General features: G+C 51.0%; 4 protein-coding genes across 4 annotated transcripts; 2 read left to right on the forward strand and 2 right to left on the reverse strand.

Moving 5' to 3' along the window:
• Positions 1-205: 205 nt before the first annotated feature.
• On the reverse strand, positions 206-1,867 carry NCS54_00894400 (Protein kinase domain-containing protein; the record flags this gene model as incomplete). Its single annotated transcript, XM_053154306.1, has 3 exons — positions 206-245; positions 891-1,002; positions 1,060-1,867. The coding sequence occupies 3 exons, from the start codon at positions 1,865-1,867 to the stop codon at positions 206-208; spliced, it is 960 nt and encodes a 319-aa protein (XP_053010281.1).
• Positions 1,868-3,808: 1,941 nt separating this feature from the next.
• On the forward strand, positions 3,809-5,859 carry NCS54_00894500 (FAD-binding PCMH-type domain-containing protein; the record flags this gene model as incomplete). Its single annotated transcript, XM_053154307.1, has 3 exons — positions 3,809-3,899; positions 3,952-4,315; positions 4,365-5,859. 3 exons carry the CDS (start codon positions 3,809-3,811, stop codon positions 5,857-5,859), a joined length of 1,950 nt encoding a protein of 649 aa, XP_053010282.1.
• Positions 5,860-6,980: 1,121 nt separating this feature from the next.
• On the forward strand, positions 6,981-8,377 carry NCS54_00894600 (Hypothetical protein; the record flags this gene model as incomplete). The annotated part of the gene is made up of 6 exons (XM_053154308.1): positions 6,981-7,010; positions 7,069-7,314; positions 7,367-7,569; positions 7,617-7,714; positions 7,765-7,932; positions 7,986-8,377. 6 exons carry the CDS (start codon positions 6,981-6,983, stop codon positions 8,375-8,377), a joined length of 1,137 nt encoding a protein of 378 aa, XP_053010283.1.
• Positions 8,378-11,414: 3,037 nt separating this feature from the next.
• Positions 11,415-13,355, reverse strand: NCS54_00894700 (Hypothetical protein; the record flags this gene model as incomplete). Its single annotated transcript, XM_053154309.1, has 2 exons — positions 11,415-13,307; positions 13,350-13,355. The coding sequence occupies 2 exons, from the start codon at positions 13,353-13,355 to the stop codon at positions 11,415-11,417; spliced, it is 1,899 nt and encodes a 632-aa protein (XP_053010284.1).
• Between the last annotated feature and the right edge of the window lie 602 nt (positions 13,356-13,957).

The raw sequence follows: 13,957 nt of genomic DNA on the forward strand, positions 1-13,957 counted from the left end.
TTGGTCTATTGGCTCAATCGGCATGCCACCCGGTTCTGTTATAAAATAGCACTATAAGATAGGGCTTTTAGGAAATCAAGGCATCCTCGGTCAATTAGCGCCCCAGTTATTTAACCCCCTCCTAAATATCAATAAGTATGGCCCTAGTAGCATATTAGTCTCGGCAGCGACAGGGGATCTATTAGTGCACGCATATCTAATTAATCTAGAGTCCGAGCAGGATAGTCTTCTTATAACGGTTAAGACTAGCAAGAAGTTAGCTAATCTCTTTACTATTAAATAGCCATTTGAGTGCTTAAAAGCCAAAGCGACATATCCTATGGCATGCGGGATTTAGGCTATGCTTTTTCTCTAGTCGCTTAAGGTCGGCGATATAGTTCCGGAATAAACCGATAAGCTCCTGGGATGTCAAGAGCGACTAGCCCTTGGTCCCTTCTACGTGCTGGTAAAGAAGGCTGTTCAAGCAAGAAATAGTATCCTGGGACTCGACCATCCCTCGACGCTAACTAGCATGGCCAACCTAGCGTCGACATATAGCAACCAAGGCCAGTGGGAGGAGGCGGAGAAGCTAGAGGTGGACGTGATAAAGACTCGCAAGGTAAAGCTCAGGGCCAACCATCCCAATTCGCTAACCAATATAGCAGTAGCGGCGTAGGTTAGCGTTGGCCCAAGGGAAGAGCAGGTGGTAGCTGTTCTTGTACTCGAATGTGGCGAGGAGGGGGACGATATGCTTCTAACCGCTTAGTCTCTTGAGGGCGTCGACTTCTCGGGAGAACATCTCGCGGTTGCGGGAGTGGAGGCGTTTCACTGCGAACGTGGACTCAGCCTCGTAGGTTTCTTAACAGCTTCAGTGGACAAGCTTTGTTAAAACACGGACAATCTTTACATACCGAGATATCATGAAAGTCATAATGTGACGGGTGAATCTTGACCCTAGAGATGGACCCATGCCCCCCTGAAAATCCTCATCATCCTCAATGCTCGCATCTCTCGACGAGTCTTCTACGAAAGGCAGTATAGTCTGGTCATCAAGAGGATTGAACCTCACCGTTCCCTTACTCCCCCTCGAAAAGAAAGGCGAAAGTAGCGTCCACTGATACTCCTCGAAAGAATTCACCAGAAACGGCGACCACCCCCACAGACACTCCAACGCCTTATGAGGCTGTGTCTTTCGCCGAAGCTCGTGCACCCCCTTCGTGCTACTCCGAGCTTTGACGAGCGGCAAGTCGTGGTCTGCAATGTTGTGTCTGACAAAGGTGAGGATCCCCTGCGGCTGCTGAATCATAACGAGGATTGCAAACATCCGGCGGAAAGACGGCTGCAGGGGATCACACATGGATCTGGGGCAGATTTCCTGGGCGTGACTTCTCGCATCGTCGAGGGAGAGGCCCGGAATGTAGGTGGTGAGGGCTTCTGCCACCGAGTCCTCGACGACTAGCTCGTGCAGCTTATCTAGGGGGAGAAATCCCTTGGACTCTTTGTGCGCGTGCTGGCACAGAGCGCGGGTCAGCTGCTGTTCTAAAGACTCACGTTTTCGTAGCACTGGTGGGGAATCTTGCCACCAGATAGGTTGGGGGTTTCCTAGGGGAGGCTCGTGGTCCTGGAAGCTGGGATCGGACTGCCAGTCCAAGCCGCAGTGGCTCTGCTCCTGGGTGCAAGACTCGTCGAGCAAGCCCGCAGACTCCAGATAGGAGGCATCGAGTTGCAGGGGACTATTTGGACGACTGGGTATGATAAGATTGAAAGTCGGTAGGACAATGGTGTTGTTGGCCTCGCTGCCCTCTTGGGCGGGCGAAGTTGAGTGCTCTATGGGATAGTCAATGCCAGGGAGGGGGAACAAGGCCAAGCAAGCGGGGTTTGTGTGCATATATATAGACGCCGTAATTGGTTAGCTGAGTGGTTTTACGCTGAAGGATGTTGTTCGCGACGGCGCATTACGCAAGCCAGATGGTTCGCCAGGTGTGAGACAAGGCAGACATGTTTGCCTCTGACTCCTCAGCCACCTCGAGGTGGGGTTATGGCGTACCAGGTGGCAGCAATGGACAATCGAGAAACTAGGTTGAAAAGAACTAGGATTCGCTGCAGTATTATCTGCAATTCTTTTGGGTCTGGTTGACGGTCTCTTGCGGACTCATCATTGAACACAATGATATTCCTTTGGTCTCGAGTGATAACGGACAGCTTGTTGCCTAATTAAGTCCTGGCCTGGAAATTGGCCAATTTTTGCAATGATTGTGTAAGAAGAAGGTAGAAATTGATTGCGTTAAGAGATCGCCACTACCGCGACAGTCCGTGAAGAGATCTAGCCACGTTAGAGCTTGGCCATTTTAGCAATGTTCTCTATAGAATTTGGAGTCTATCTATAGATTCCATTTCCCTCCGTGAAATATTCACCAGGAAGATGGTGGATCGTTGCTATGATACCGCAAACTGGCACGGCGCCGCGGGAGACGAGATGAATCAAGCCTTCGATTCCTTGGAGCGCCTCCATGACAAAGGTCGTCACACTCCGAGAAAAGATCTGAGGGTGCTTCTTAACTTTAAAATTGCCATAAAGAAGGATCTGGAGGTTCTAGGGCATAACCGAGAGTTATACGCAAACTTGAAGGGGAGTAAACCTGTAACGTGATCTGGCTCGGTGAGGTAGGGCCAAGGCGACCCAGATACTGTTAATGTTGGGGGACCCAGTTCTAAGGAGTTCACTGACATGGCCTTATATTATAATCGATTCGCTCGTCATTTTTCATAATGCTTCTCCTTCCTGTGAGGCGTCGGAATCACCTTTCGTCTTGGAAACCACCCTTCAAGTACAACAGTGGATATTAATGGCGGTCTTCTGGCCCAGCTATCCCGTCAAGGCCCGGGCTTCAGCTATAGAAAAAAACACAATATCAACAACACACCATAGCAGAATATCCCAATGCTAACATAGTGTCCTGCAGCTTCTCTTCATTGAGGCTCTCTCACAAAAACCAACCAGGTTGTGCCCTAGCAACCCTGGAGAGAGAGCGTATCCTCCTTGTAGTGATATGTGAAAGTAAGATATATTCAGTGAAAGATTTCTCCCTTAGTCTCATAGTCTTGATGTTCTTTGAGCGAATAAAGTAGATCGTCCAGCATGCCTTTTCGAGTCCTGTTCACCACTCGGAGTTATATGTTCTCAACTTATTTGTGCCTTGATTGGGTGCCACTCGGCCATCTTTCACAAGGTCGCACCGAAGGGTGCTCTGATGTGGCAGTGATAGAACATGACGACGTAGAGGATGGCCAGACGCTTGGAGAGAGGCTAGTACTAACAGACAACTTGATATTAATCACTGGGTACACAAATATGACGAGAATGGTCCATGGCTTACCGAGCTAATTTCATGTACCAGCCACCATTGCCCTGCATGGAAGAGAGGCTGTCCACTTCAAGGGAATCCCCTAACAAGGCAATCGGGCATAACAGCAGGAATAGAGTGATCAAGGCAAGCTGGCACTAAAGCCCAATGTCGTTAAACACGGCGAGTGAATTTTTATTCCTTTGGGAAGATTAAATCCCTAAAACAGGTAATACAGCCGCCTCCCCCTGGGGGTTTATTTCTCGTACATGGGTGCCTTGCCAGGCTGGGGCCTTCAGGGCGCAATTCCACGCGAGGGCTCCACCACACCGCAATGAGGATCCCAAGCTGGTTCTCATGCCCTGCGGCTCAAGTAGGCTGGTCTCTTAGAAAAGACTATAAGTAACGGGAATATGTACCCTTTTGTGGTTGATTGTTGCACATCATCGACTTTTCACATCTTGCTCGCGGTCGTGTTGGAAAGAATGGCCAAGCTGCATGCTCTTCTTCTCGCCTCTCTGGCCTTGGTTCACTCGGTCACAGGCCAGACCATAATTATAGATGGCGTTGAAGTCGGTACGTAAAATTCGTGTATAATTAGCCCACTACCCGACTAACATCCCGCCAGATGCTACAGAAGATAATGTTGCTCCAGCCGTTGAGCAGGTCCAAGGTGATCTTCTCCCAGAAGAAACCAAGCAATTGACCGACGATGTCCTCTTCAATTTGACTGATCTTGGTTTGACAAACATCTCGTACTTTTACTACGATGAAGCCGAATCTGTCCAGCGTCGGTCTCTTGGGCGGTGCAAGACGTACCCTGGCGACCTCTTCTGGCCGCACAAGATCACCTGGCAGGTCTTTGACCTTCTTGTCGGAGGAGCTCTGATCAATACGACACCTCTGGCTTCTCCATGCTACGATGACTTTGGCAATCAGGACACCGCCAAGTGCGAGGCCATCAACTCAAAGTGGACTGATTCCATGATGCAGTACGTCTCTCCCCTATCCCTTGAAAGACCAGCACGCTGACTTGGATAGCATCGCTGACCCCACCTCGGCCATGAGTCCCCTTTACCAGGGACTTACTTGTCTCCCCTCTGGTAACTACACCGACGACTGCACCCTGGGAGGCTATCCAGAATACGTGGTCAAGGCCACCAACGTTGCCCAGATCCAGCTCGCCGTCAACTTTGCTCGCACCTTGAACATCCGCCTCGTGGTAAAGAATACAGGCCACGACTTTATTGGACGATCACTCGGCTCAGGCTCCCTTTCCATCTGGACGAACAAACTCAAGAGCGTCAAATTTTACTCCAACTACAAGAGCGGCTCCTACTCTGGACCCGCCATGAGAGTCGGCGCCGGCGTTATTGGCCAGGAGCTCTACGAAGCAGCCGACAAATATGGCGTTACCGTCGTCGGAGGCGAAGGCAAGACAGTTGGCTTCGCAGGAGGCTACATCTCGGGTGGCGGCCACTCTCCACTATCACCTTTGTACGGCCTCGCCGCCGACCAAGTTCTCAGCGTCGAAGTGGTCACAGCCGATGGCCGATTCGTCACGGCGGACTCGAAGCAGAATTCCGATCTCTTCTGGGCCCTACGTGGCGGTGGTGGCAGTACCTTTGGCGTCGTAACTTCGTGGACCGTCAAAGCACACCCCAAACTCTCCGTCACGTCTGTCGCCAGCTTCGCCTTCGGCATCGACGGTGAGACCATCACGTACGAGGCTTTCTGGGAGGCTCTTCGTGCGTACTGGGAGATGATCCCTGTTTTCAACGCTCGCGGTAACTACCAGTACTGGTTCGTCTGGCCGGCGGGACCGCGTAAGGCTACCTTTGTCATGTCACCCTGGTTCGCACCCAACATGACCGTCGCGGAGGCTGAGGAGCTCACTGCACCGTTGTTCAAGAAATGGGCTTCCCTGGGCATTAAGGTTGAGCCAAACTGGTCTCAGCACTCGAGTTTCCTCTCGGCTTGGTCTACTGGCTTTCCTGTCGAGCCCGTCGGCTCCTACGGTAACAAGATGGCTTCCCGCCTCTTCCCAGACGAGAACCTTCAAGACCCTGCCAAATTCAATGCCACTTTTGAAGCTCTCAAGGGCCTCTCGGATCGTGGCGGCACACTCATTGGCTTTGGTATCACAGGCGGCCCCGGCCCTCACCCTGACAACGCCGTGAACCCAGCCTGGCGCGACGCAGCCATGTTTGTCATCTCGTGGGTGACGTGGGCAGCCGACACCCCACTACAGCGCATTGCAGAACTGAGCAGGGAGCTGACCGAGGTGTGGATGCAGCCTTGGCGCGATGCGGCACCGGACTCGGGTGCGTACGCGAGTGAAGGCGATGTTACGGAGCCAGAGTTCCAGAAGTCTTTCTACGGTAGCAAGTATGCGCGTCTGTACCAGATTAAGCAAAAGTACGATCCGCGGGGCCTGTTCTACGCTCAGGTTGGCGTCGGTAGCGAGGATTGGAACGTGGAGGGGCAGATCAAGGGACTCCCTACGCAGAATGGTCGACTGTGCAGTGTTAAATGATAGGGGGTGGTGTGATGGAGCCGAGACGCAGGAGCACCTTGGCATCGGGGATCTAATGGACCAAATAGAGTAGATAGAACCAACGTCATTACCAAGCCACAGCACGTACCGGGTTCTCGGGATGTCGTCTAAAGTTAAATCCTTGCCACCAAAGGATCACTCACATGGACGCTTGGTCAGCGCTGATTTCTGCGTTCATTATGAATCATAAGAACTGTTGTGCTTTTGAACAACTTCCGTAGCCTTCAACGACTGCATTAACCTAGACTTCGTGTTTTGTTGCTCATTATGCCACTTTTCGAAAAAGAGGTGCTCCGCAGACTGCTACAGCTTCCTCTCCATAAATGACTGGCTTTCGTCCCTTTCCAGCTTATCCGATATCGTGGTGTGAAATATAAAGTTTACAACGGTTAATGATGTGTGATCAGTCACATCGAGTCGCCAACTTAGCGATGGACAAACTTTATTGACAGGCCCTCCTATTCCAAGGTCACAATCCCTTCTCGGTTGATAGGCCCCTCGTCGTATTTCTCTCGGGCACCAATTGCTCCCCAGCTTCACCGTCGAGATGGTGCAGCTGACCTGAATCTATTCCGGTAAAGATGGCAAACTGCAGCATGGATCTAAATCCTCGTTACATCGTATCTTCCCCAGTCTCCGGATGCACCAGGACCAACGGTTTGTCGCTAAGGCCATCTCCTGCCACCTTCTGCATAGCCCCGGACGGATCCAAGACCCCGAAGAATCCCACACCTAAGCGAAGGTACCTTTACGGTCAAGATCGACAGTCTGGCATGGGATATCCTTGCCCGGGTGAGCTTCAGGATCCTCGGACCTGATCCCTGCATTAGTTCCATGCCTGGGCCAGCAACGGTCAATCTTGAGTTCGAGTAATTGATGAGAGAGAAATTTTCAGAGGTCGTCCTGAAGGATCTTCCAGGAGGCCAGCGAGGCCGGTCTCGGGTGCATTACTACGTAGATAACAGTACAGCTTAGCTCATAGAATTTCTATGCCTGAAAGTAAACAACATTCTGTTCATCTGCGTTCCGTTCAGTAACTTGGTGATCAGCGCTGTCACTGATACGCGAGATCGTCAAAGCCCACTGATCATCCGGAAACCATGGCAGCTCCATCAACAGCTGGAGTCCTCGTGCGCCGATCAATCCTCCCTCCGTGGACGATCACTGACTGACATTGACCAACTTCAGGCCTGCTTCTGGATCCTCCTCTGCGTCTCTGCCATCCTCATCGCCGCCCGTCTCTGGCTCCGCCTCAAGATCCAGCACCAAGCCCTCCTCCTCAGCGATGCCCTGCTACTCATTGCATGGTGTAGCTCCTTCACACATGCCGTTTTCGTCATTATCTTTGCCGTCAAAGGCGCGCTGCACCCGGATATCGATTACACATTGATCAATTGGAAGGTCGACGTCACCGAGGTGGAGTTCATAACCAGGGTAACATTCAGAACATCTTTTGGAGTGCCTTCGCTGACACTTGTCAACGTAGATGATCTGGTCGAGCGTGTTCCCGTTCTTCACGTCCCTGTATTTCTGCAAGTTCGCGCTCCTGGCAACATATCTACAGCTGTTTCCGAGATTCATGAAGAAGTTGCGCGTGGCTCTCTATGTCGCCATCGTCTACTGTGTTTCGGGTTATCTTGTCTCCATGTCTGTGCAGTTGTTCCTCTGCTGGCCGATCGAGGGTAATTGGTATGTGCCATGTTCGATTCCATTCCGGGCTTCAACTGACTTGCCAGGTCTTTCGCCTCGAATCCAGCCGTCGTCTGCGAACCCAAGATCATCGGCACCATTTTCTACATTGCATGGTCACTTCACTTTACAGCAAATCTTTCCAGTACGATGCTCAGATACCTCCTAAAGTCCAACTACTCACCCCTTGAACAGTCATCATTCTGCCCTTTTTCATCCTCAAGAATCTGCAGGTGAAGAGAAAGACAATGTTCGGAATATACGCAATCTTTAGCCTCGGAATCATCGATATAGCATTCAGCCTGACGAGGTTTCTTACCATTCATCTTGGATCGGGCGGGTTCAAGCCTTTAACTTTGATCCGTAAGTGTCGACCTCCCTAATAACCCGCATTGTTACTAACAGAGTTGGGACAGAAATTTGGTCCATCCTCGACGAGAACATGGCATTGATCATCGCCTGCCTTCCTTCATTACGCCCGTACCTCCGACATGGTTTCAAAAACTCCTCGGCCGAAGCATCCTACGGTTACGGCAACCGTTCTACAGGGCACATCACCAGTACTCGCAAAACACAAGCCACGTCGGGATTCGAGGTTATCAACGACCCAGTCCCGGTGTTTGATGGTGGTCTACATAGAAATACGAGACGGGGAAATGACTCGGAGGACGACGCATGGTCAGATGGAAAGAAGAGCAATAGAAGTGATGTTGAGTTAGTGACGATACAAGCGCAACGAGTAGACAGAACGTCGACAGTCCACCAAGGGCAGATCCGGGTTGAGCAGGAGTTTATTGTTACGAGATAGCTCAGTATTGGGAGTTGCTTTCTGCCCCCGGGCCTACTGCTTGGCTGATCTGGCTGGTAAATCATCTACCTACAAGGCACAAATTACTGGCCAGTTACGGACAGAACCTTGTCCGCATACCTTAGAGGAAGCTCTAAAAGAAAGCTCCAGCGTCCATCAATCCCTAAGGTTACCCACCTTAGATGTAATAAAGACTAAAAAGTTCAGTCACACCCCTCATTCAATGGCCATTAATGCCGTTTCCATGGGGAAAGATAAAGACTGGCCCGGCAAACGGAGGCTTTTTTGTGAGCCTGAGTCTGAAAAAAAAAAATTGATGTTCCTCAGTCCCTGAAAAAGCCTCATTGTCTGCCAGCCCACTACGGCGGGAAGAAGTTTGCGCACCAAGCGATGTACGTTTGCACGATAACAGATTCCACTGAATTTCCATTTTCCTCTAAACTCTTTTCCCCTCCAAAAACGGCTCACTTCTGGCTTAATCTCGAGAATTACAAGACAACCTAAACCACCATGCTATCGCAGTTCAAACCTTTGGGGGGGATACCTACCAAGGCTGACAAGACTAGCCGACTCTCCATTCATGAGGCCCAATACTTGTGCCGTACCCACGACGATGAATTGTGCATCTTTTGCTTTGCGCAGCACCACAGGGAAATTCGAACCCTGAAGAACACAGAGGCGGTCTCTCGGCACCGATCCCGAGGGCGCTATGCCAAGATATTCCCCTATCGTCTCTATGAACCCCCAAGTATCCCACTGCCAAACAACGTCCGCTGCTATTAAGCGCGCTATCTTGCTACCCTGTCTCGAAAAAGGCGATAGTAGGTTACCTTCAAAACCGAGTTTAGGCAAATCAGTATCCGGAAACAGGAGCTCGGCAAATCGGCTCTCAAATTTGGCATGTCGAAGGAAATCATACCGCTTCTCTATATCCAGCTCGTCAAGGATTGCAAGCAAGCCAAAACCGCTGAGAATCATGGACTTGGGGACAGAAACAGCTCGACCATGGACTGTAATACGTATCCTGTCGTTCATGTCCCCCCAGAAGTACGACAGGGCAACAAAAGGCAGTCCCTCATCAAGAGATACTTTGATCAGCTCAAAGTTCTCACGGTTCTCGGGTAGAACCTTGAGTACACGAATCTCAGATCTGGACGAGTCCAGTGGTTCGTATAGGAATGAAAGCGTTGAATCCATCTCTACGAGCAGAGAATCATGAAATGACTTTTCTTTTACTTGTGCCAACGAACTGTCGCGAAGCAATGAAGAGCAGAAATTGTCTTTTGCCGATGTTGAAGGGAGGTGCGGGGTTCAGCTTCAGCGCCAAGACGATGGAAAGCAGAGTGAGGCGAAAGTGCAAGAATCGAGGCAGTGTTTTCGACTGTGAAGCACCGAAGCTCACGAATCATGTAAATGGGCTTCGGCGCCACATGGGAATCAACTCTACATACGAGGGCTATGCCTAGGGTGTCAGGTACATCCGATCGGACTCTTTTCAGGCAACGGCGTCTTAAGAGGGATAAAGTTAAGGTGAGAAGACGATTTGCATGGTTGTTTTGGATAATTTGCTAGTTTTGATTGGCTAGATCTCTGGATTCTCATAAAATTATTCTGCCCTGTTGACGCATTGCCTGTTCTGCATGGCCCTTCCTTTGGTTTCGAGACAAGGTCCTCTCTGAATAGTGGCATTCCTCAACCAACCCTTGAAGCACTGACCCCAGCACGTTATCAGCACGTGACCTAATCTAGCGATTAGTAATCTCCCGACCTTGCTGCGCCACGCGCCCTCAGCAGCCTCATCTCAGCCCTCCAGGTCCCGCCCCTACCCTTGAGTTGGCCAGGGCAGAGACGCAGATGAGAGAATATCGTGGCCAACAACCAAGACATGAAGACTTAGGACAGGGGTTGTCCGTTGAAATACAACATGATCAGAATTGAGTGCTCAAGGAGTCGAGATTGCTCCTTATGGAAGTTTCGTCACCAAACCTGAGTGGGTGTAAAATGAAGTGACTAGTACGGCTTCGGTCACCTACCCATGCCTAACTAAGAGCTTCAAATAGCTAAACCTAACTCACAATCACCTATTTAAATATTCTACCTGCTCATTTTAACTTTTCTAGACCGAGGGGTGATGTATAGAACTGTGTATAAACCGAGTGTATGAACTTGCGATTAAAAGAGACCGGCTGTCACAATGGCAACAAGGGTTGTAAACGAAGGAATAAATGAACTCGTGATGGCATTGGTCACAAAAGGCGATAGTAATGGGATCGGGTTAATAGAGCAAAAACTATCGTATGGAGTGTGGTTGTGGGTGGAATGAAGCGAGTCGCGAATAGCTTCATCCTGGCTCAAGGTGGCCCCTGAGTCTGCCCTGTTAGTGGCTCTCACCCCCACAGTCAGAACCCTGCCAATTGAGGCAGGCTCTACAGTGTGAAATTAGAGGATGGAACAGAACCACACTCCGCCGTCACGTGACCCTCAGAAAATCGAGCGGCCATAACAAGCCAACCGTACCGTGACACCCTGGTTCAACACGCCACGCGACACGACACAACGCGACATGACGCGACGCGACACAAGTCAAATAACACGTACAGTACGAAGGGCACAGGCAAGTTCCTCTACATTCCTCGGGTACTTCCTACACCTCTTCATTTGTTACTCCATCTCTCACCCTGCTCCCAGCCTCAAACCATCCCTGCTGACAAGGCTACGTCTGATTCGCTTCCGGACCACCACGGTACCTCCGTTTCCTTACATTGCCGCCAAGCCTGAACCGACGACCACCCAAAACGTCGGCGAGGGCCATCATTTAGGGTTTAGAAACGCTTTCCATGGTTCGAAAATCCACCAGAAAGGAGACTGAGACTGCTTAGCATGGTATCTAGATAGATGCATAGGCCGATTTTATGGCGAGATATAGAACGAAGTTAATACACCCCCTCTGGTCTCTGATCACAAGCCTAGGAAAATCCAAGTTTCAATTCCAAACACGACATTGTCAACAAATCGGCATCCGAATCCTGTTCAACTGCTAGACACCATGAACTTCAATACCTTTCAAATCTCCACTCGCCTTCCAAGCCTCCAGGTATTGGGTATAGTCAATCATTCCCTTGGCCCACATCGACCCAGTTGCCAGCTTCATCTGCTCCTCAGGAGTATGAATACTCGCCATTTCTCCCTCCCTGGTTGTGTAGCTAGGGGTACAGATGGACAAAGTACCAAAGGCATAAGCGCCACGGATGATTTTGAGGACCCATTCTGCTTCGCCTTCAGCTGTAGGCTCCACAAGAATCTTCTTCTTCCCGTTGGCGACCTGTTGCCTTGACGCCTCGGAAAGGACATATGCCACGTGCTGCGCTGTGACATCCATAGCGTGGACAATATTGACCGTAGGCCCGGCTTGCGTCGTGCCTGGGAGGATCAAGTTGGGGAAACCTCTTGTGAAGGCACCGTGCAAAGTTCCAACGCCCTCACTCCACTTTTGGTTCATGTCGATTCCTCCGCGGCCCTTGACTGTCACGTTGGCACAATGGGCTGGGCTACCTGCCGTCCAAGGTTCAAAACCTGTCCCAAGAATGAGCAAGTCAACGTCAAACTCTTTGCCGCCAGCCACAAGGCCCGTCTTGGTGCAAAGCTCGACACCCTTGCCGTCGGTATCGATGAGCTCGACGTTGGGGTTGTTGAAAGCCTGGAGATACTCGTCGTGAAAGCAGGGGCGCTTGCACCAACCAGGGTACCACGGCTTCAGGGACTCAGCCACAGCGGGATCTTTCACGATTGCAGAAACACGAGAGCGAATACCCTCCTGACGAGGAAAATCTAATGCAAGAAGGGACTTGACGTAGTCTTCTACCGTCTTTTCCGTAAGGTTGCCAGATGCAGGGCCGCCGACGAGGCCAGAAAAGGAAGGAAAAGACGTCCAGCCATCACCTACCAGATCCTCCCTGGCATCTGGGTAGTTGGAAAGCCGGGCCGCCATATTTTCTCGACGTCTGCGTTGCCAATCTTTCTCAGCGGTATCCTGCAACCATTGCGCAGGGTCGATGGGGGCCTGACCGCGTACATCCACGGCAGCTGGCGTTCGTTGGATGACATATAACTTTTTGCACCATTTGGCGAGCTGCGGAACAACCTGGATGCCCGTAGCCCCCGTACCCAGAAAAGCCACCTTTTTGTCCTTGAGATTGGACAGAGTCTGATCGGCTTGTGAGCCACCGGTATAGTTGTAATCCCAGCGGGCGGTATGGAAGATGTGGCCGCCAAAGTCAAGAAGGCCAGGGATTCTAGGCAGCTTGGGTCTCGCCAGCCAGCCAGGGATGAGAATGTAGAAGTCACTTCGTACAGTGAGGGTTTCCTCCGGGCCGTCAGCTTTCTTCCTGCTCAGGATGTGCACCCAATTTGAATTGGTCTCGTCCCATGTTGAATCTCGGATTGTTGAATGCCACAGGCCCTGACCTTGGATATTCCACTTTGAGGCCACAAGCTCGGCATACTCTCTCAGCTCAGTGCCATATGCATACCGATCTTTGGGGACATAACCAGTCTCCTCAAGAAGGGGCAAGTAGCTGGCGCTCTCAACGTCGCACATGAGTCCAGGATAGCGGTTCCAGTACCACACGCCCCCAAAGCCACCGGCAGCATCAACAAAGACGATGTCATTGGCTTTGAAGACGCCAGTTTCTAGAAGGCGGACAGCAAACAACAATGCACCGTAGCCTGCTCCGAGGATGAGGACCTTGGCGTGCCCACCATCGGCGACAGGAGGAAGCGCCCGAGGTTGTGTCCTGTTTTTCTGATCTGCCTCGACCCATGGGTCGGCTGTATAATGCTTGAACTTTTCCGACTTTGCAGGATCGATGTACTGGGCCAGGCCATCTGAGCGTTGTCTCTTTTGACGCTCTTCTTCATACTTGGCTAGTGTCTAAAGAAAGACATTATTTGCCGTGACAGCATTGGCGCCAACCGTCATATTGAGTATAATGGGGTGGTGTTGGATCAAAAGAAGTTTATATAAAAGAAGTAGTAGAGAAGAGTTGATGATGAAAAAATTTCTGAATAGAGCCCATGAATACCTCGGTGTTTAAATGCTAACGAACCCAGGAAAGCAGCGACATGTCAATATGGATGATAAGATCCATCAGTTCAAGGCACCTACGGGAGATGGGGCCTGTGCCGAGGCATTAAGCGCGACGGTGGGCTTAGATTCATTTCCAAGGGTTTGTTTGACAGCATCGTACTGTCATTGCCCAGAGCAAGCCGTTCAGTAGCTCATTGAAACACGGCGATGCAATCCCGTCGACGGGACACGGGGCCGAGCTCTGGGATGGAGCCCATCTAAGCGCCGACACCACTTGTGTATGTCAAAAGTGGCCAAAGGGGACCCCCGATCGGGACACAAGCCTCAATTCATAGCCCCGGACTAAGGGATCAGATGCATTCTAATGGATCACCCGAGTCACTGGCAAATTTGCAAGCAATTGGTGCAATAGCAGTACATAAGCCCCGGCTGCTTCACCCGATTTGGCCCTCGCCAGGCAAATCGAAGAAGCGTGACGGGATCCCCGCAAAGCC

The sequence above is a fragment of the Fusarium falciforme genome, chromosome 7 (assembly GCF_026873545.1).
Source record: "Fusarium falciforme chromosome 7, complete sequence".
Classification (NCBI taxonomy): Eukaryota; Fungi; Ascomycota; class Sordariomycetes; order Hypocreales; family Nectriaceae; genus Fusarium; species Fusarium falciforme.